The sequence below is a fragment of the Triticum dicoccoides genome, chromosome 1B (genome assembly GCF_002162155.2).
Source record: "Triticum dicoccoides isolate Atlit2015 ecotype Zavitan chromosome 1B, WEW_v2.0, whole genome shotgun sequence".
Classification (NCBI taxonomy): Eukaryota; Viridiplantae; Streptophyta; class Magnoliopsida; order Poales; family Poaceae; genus Triticum; species Triticum dicoccoides.
In genome coordinates, this window is record NC_041381.1 from 504,523,150 (window position 1) to 504,527,571 (window position 4,422).

Consider the following 4,422-nt stretch of genomic DNA (forward strand, 5'->3'; position numbering starts at 1 on the left):
CTGGAAAGGGTCCGGACTCAGCAAATCCTTCTTCTTCGGATTCCTCTTCTTCGGCAGCTGAGATGCTTGAGACGTTTGAGTTGCTGGAGGTCCATAATCTTCATCGTACTCCTCCTCCCCGTTGCTCTCATCCTCCTCCTCCCCTTCTTCATATATGGCCTCCTCCTCCTCCTCCTCCTCCTCCTCTCCAACCAACCTAGACGACGAGGGAGCATGGCTCGATGAGCCGATGATACCCTGTGTGGCTACAGGCTGATGAGCTTCAACTGACCCAGCTCCAGCACACCCAAGCAGCCCTACCAGCTTGCGACAACGCTGCACGAACTTCTGCACTCACAATGAAGCAAGGTCATAATAAGTTCAGATCGACTGACTGCAAGTGAACAAGATGCATCTGTTCCGAGGAGACTGAAATTGTAACTTCATCGTCCCCCTGACTCTGGTCTCAGATTGTACGCTCCCGGGAAGATGACCTAGTGCATCTGAGGCTTCAAAGATGCATCTGTTCAGCTCACCGGACTGCAACGGCATAAGTCAGTCACGTTGACGAATAAAATATTTTAAATACGACCGTCGGTTCAAACGTACCACTCTGTTGATGAGGGGTGCAAACTCCCTAAATCCACTGTGCATGTCTCTGATGCCGGTCTGGTATGCCTATTCATCGGGGTCATCCCACTCCAGCTCCGCGATGTCTTCCGCCGTCCATCGAGGCCTGAGACGAAGACGGTGCTTCTGGCCATCATCGTACCACCTCATGTGTCGGCCCAGGTAATCATCCCAGTTAGTCACTCTCCTCTCCACGTCTTTACGCCACCTCCGTCGGTTCCACTCCGTCACATGAGTCTTATGCTCCTCTCCCCAGTCTGTGATCGACTGATTCTTCTGCCGGCTCATGCTGCAAGGCATAAGCAACAAGAATCATCATAAGCGCAATGAGATCATCATAAGCAACAAGAAACATGATAATCTCACGGAGAACAAAGAGCTCACAGGTGGAGCGCGTGGCCGCCGGTATCGGTGGGCTGGCCCGGTGGGGTATGCTGATAAATCCCAAACTGCGTGGCCACGCGTTGTGGCAAATGCCACTCGACGGCGTACACACAGATCATGGGCACGATGCACCACCAGAGACCACGGTCTGCATCGCACATCAGGTTCAGATCAAAGTCCCACACTCGTTCTTGTCGATACGGCCACCAGATTACCTATTACATATACCTTGGTAAGTTCGCACTCTCGGTCAATAGCGGAATCAAAGAGAAAGGTGTTGGGCGAGTTCATATACCTGCGTATGCGTCAAAGCGTCCAACTCGTTGGTGTAGGTCTTGTACGAAGTCTTGTTTAGGCCCATGTAGAGTTTGACAACGTCCCACTCGTAAGCTACGGTGGGGTTTCGAGTCTCGTCGCCTTCTTCGCCATAGTCTTCCCATGGGCGTCTTGGCAACTTCTCCGGACGCCCCACCGGCAGCCGCTCCCACATCCAAATGGAGAAGGCCCAGATAAAGCCACCCATATTGGACTTGTCTCCCGTCCTCTGCATTGCGTCGTCAAGCTGCAAAACATCAAATGAGGATCAGATATAAGAAAATGTCATGGACACACTTCCATAGGTAGGTACGCAATTAGACACTCTCTTACCGAACGGTATAGGTAGGCGAGAGATGCCGTCCCCCAACTGTACCCTGCATCCCAGTCCGCTAGGAAGAACAGATACGCCCAGTTGGCAGAGTTCCCGGAGCTGTCTGGAAACACGACCTCCGAGAGAATATACCACAGATAGGCCCTCGCGTACAACTCCACAATCGCCTCATCTGCGCCTTGGGGGCATGTCCTCCGGTGCTCCGAGAGCCAGGGCAACGGCATACCGGATGTACGGTTACTCTTGGCACCGGGGCAGTCGCCGATGAGGGTGGTGACCCTCTCCTGCCAGTTGGCCCTCTCCACTCGATCGGTGAGTGCATGACCCTCGATCGGCATTGCAGTAATCATCCCCCAGTCCTCTAGGGTCACCGTCATCTCCCCGCATGGCAGATGGAAAGAATGGGTCTCTGGTCTCCAACGGTCAATCAGAGCTGTGAGAGCCGCGTGGACAAGCGTCGGCGGCTGACGCTTGAACTGCAGCACGAAACCCAATAGACGGGCTCTCTTGAAGAACGGCGCATAGCGCTCGTCGTAGTCCATATGCCCATGAACCCCGTGACCCCTCATGCGCAGTGGCTGGAGCGTCTGTTAAAAAGTGAACGCCAAAAAGTTAGGAAATCATTTTCATCAATCTGAGAACTTTGATCAAAATTTCTTTCATATCACTTACCTCTCCGTTCTCTATGAAACGGGCACGATGACCCTTGTCGAATGCCCAGTCCAGCATGCAGTACCGTGGGCCGATGTTGTCCGCAAGAGGTGGCCGCCTTAATAGAGTTTCATAAACAAAAGCACCATAAGCATAAGCATACATAAACAAACAATGAACTCAAATCATATCAAGATCAAATTTTAAGCATATTCCTCCAACAACATCTACTACACATGATGGATCAAATCATATCAACATGCATCATATAAAAAAAACCTCCAACATACATCATAGCTTCATATTTTTAAACAAAATTTTCCAAACAATATCTTCATATCATCATATCAACATGCATCATCAAACTAGGGTTCATCTTCACACTAGAGCATATCATCATATCAACATGCATCATCAAACTAGGGTTCATCATCCCTTTATCAACAATACATCATAATTTTTTTAACAAAAAAAATTATGAACTAGGGTTTATCTTCACACTAACATATGAACTATTGATTAGAGTACATATCCAATACCACTACTTACTAAAGAACTAAGAACTACAACTACAATCAATCTTAGGTGAAAAAAGTCAATCTAAGTTCAAAAACATGAGGGATTTCAAGCAAATAATGCGTCGAATCGGTAGCAAGTTTGCAAAAACTAATTGGAGGGATCAAAGGAGCTTACGGTTCTCTCCTCGGGGCCATCTCGATTTGCCAAAACAGTGAAAAATCGGTAAAGATCCAAGGGGGGAGTGGAGGAGATGAGAGAGGGAGAGAGGGGCGACTTGGGGGAGAAAGAAAGGAGAAACTGCCGACTTGGGAGAGGGGAGGGGTGGGGAGAAGGGAAGGGGCGCGGTCTCGGGCGAAATAACTGCCCCGCACCCTACCGCCTGGGCCCCTGGCGGTAAGGTTAGACAGCCTACCGCCAGGGCCCATGACGGTAGGGTGCGACGGAGGGGGACGGCGCCGTCTCCGCGTGCTGACGTGGATAAGTTTCCTACTGTTGGAAATATGCCCTAGAGGCAATAATAAAAGTATTATTATAATATTTCTTTGTTCATGATAATAGTCTTTTATTCATGCTATAACTGTGTTATCCGGAAATCGTAATACACGTGTGAATAAATAGACCACAATATGTCCCTAGTGAGCCTCTAGTTGACTAGCTCGTTGTGATCAACAGATAGTCATGTTTTCCTGGCTATGGACATTGGATGTCGTTGATAACGGGATCACATCATTAGGAGAATGATGTGATGGACAAGACCCAATCTTAAGCATAGTACAAAGGTCGGTTAGTTCATTTGCTAGAGCTTTTCCAATGTCAAGTATCTCTTCCTTCGACCATGAGATCGTGTAACTCCCGGATACCGTAGGAGTGCTTTGGGTGTACCAAACGTCACAACGTAACTGGGTGACTATAAAGGTGCATTACAGGTATCTCCGAAAGTGTCTGTTGGGTTGACACGGATCGAGACTGGGATTTGTCACTCCGTGTTACGGAGAGGTATCACTGGGCCCACTCGCTAGTGCATCATCATAATGAGCTCAAGGTGACCAAGGTGTTGGCCACGGGATCATGCATTACGGTACGAGTAAAGTGACTTGCCGGTAACGAGACTGAACAAGGTATTGGGATACCGACGATCGGGTCTCGGGCAAGTAACGTACCGATTGACAAAGGGAATTGTATACGGGGTTTGATCGAATCCTCGACATCGTGGTTCATCCGATGACATCATCGAGGAGCATGTGGGAGCCAACATGGGTATCCAGATCCCGTTGTTGGTTATTGACCGGAGAGTCTCGATCATGTCTGCATGTCTCCCGAACCCGTAGGGTCTACACACTTAAGGTTCGGTGACGCTAGGGTTATCAGGAAGACAAGTATGTGATTACCGAATGTTGTTCGGAGTCCCGGATGAGATCCCGGACGTCACGAGGAGTCCCTGAATGGTCCGGAGGTAAAGTTTTATATATGGGAAGTTGTTAATCGGGCACCGGAAAGTTTCGGGGTCATACCGGTATTGTACCGGGACCACCGGAAAGGTTCCGGGGGTCCACCGGGAGGGACCACCCCTCCCGGGGGGCCACTTGGGCTGCGTAGGGATAGCAGCCAGC

At 49.6% G+C, this 4,422-nt stretch overlaps 1 protein-coding gene across 1 annotated transcript; it reads right to left on the reverse strand.

The window, feature by feature from the left end:
• LOC119307437 (serine/threonine-protein phosphatase 7 long form homolog) lies at positions 1-3,006 on the reverse strand (the record flags this gene model as incomplete). Its single annotated transcript, XM_037583516.1, has 7 exons — positions 2,987-3,006; positions 2,315-2,411; positions 1,642-2,229; positions 1,289-1,555; positions 994-1,208; positions 793-898; positions 1-252 (listed from the first exon to the last, which is right to left on the reverse strand). Coding segments are annotated over exons 1-7 (1,545 nt in total), but the record flags the coding sequence as incomplete, so codon positions are not given.
• Positions 3,007-4,422: the final 1,416 nt, after the last annotated feature.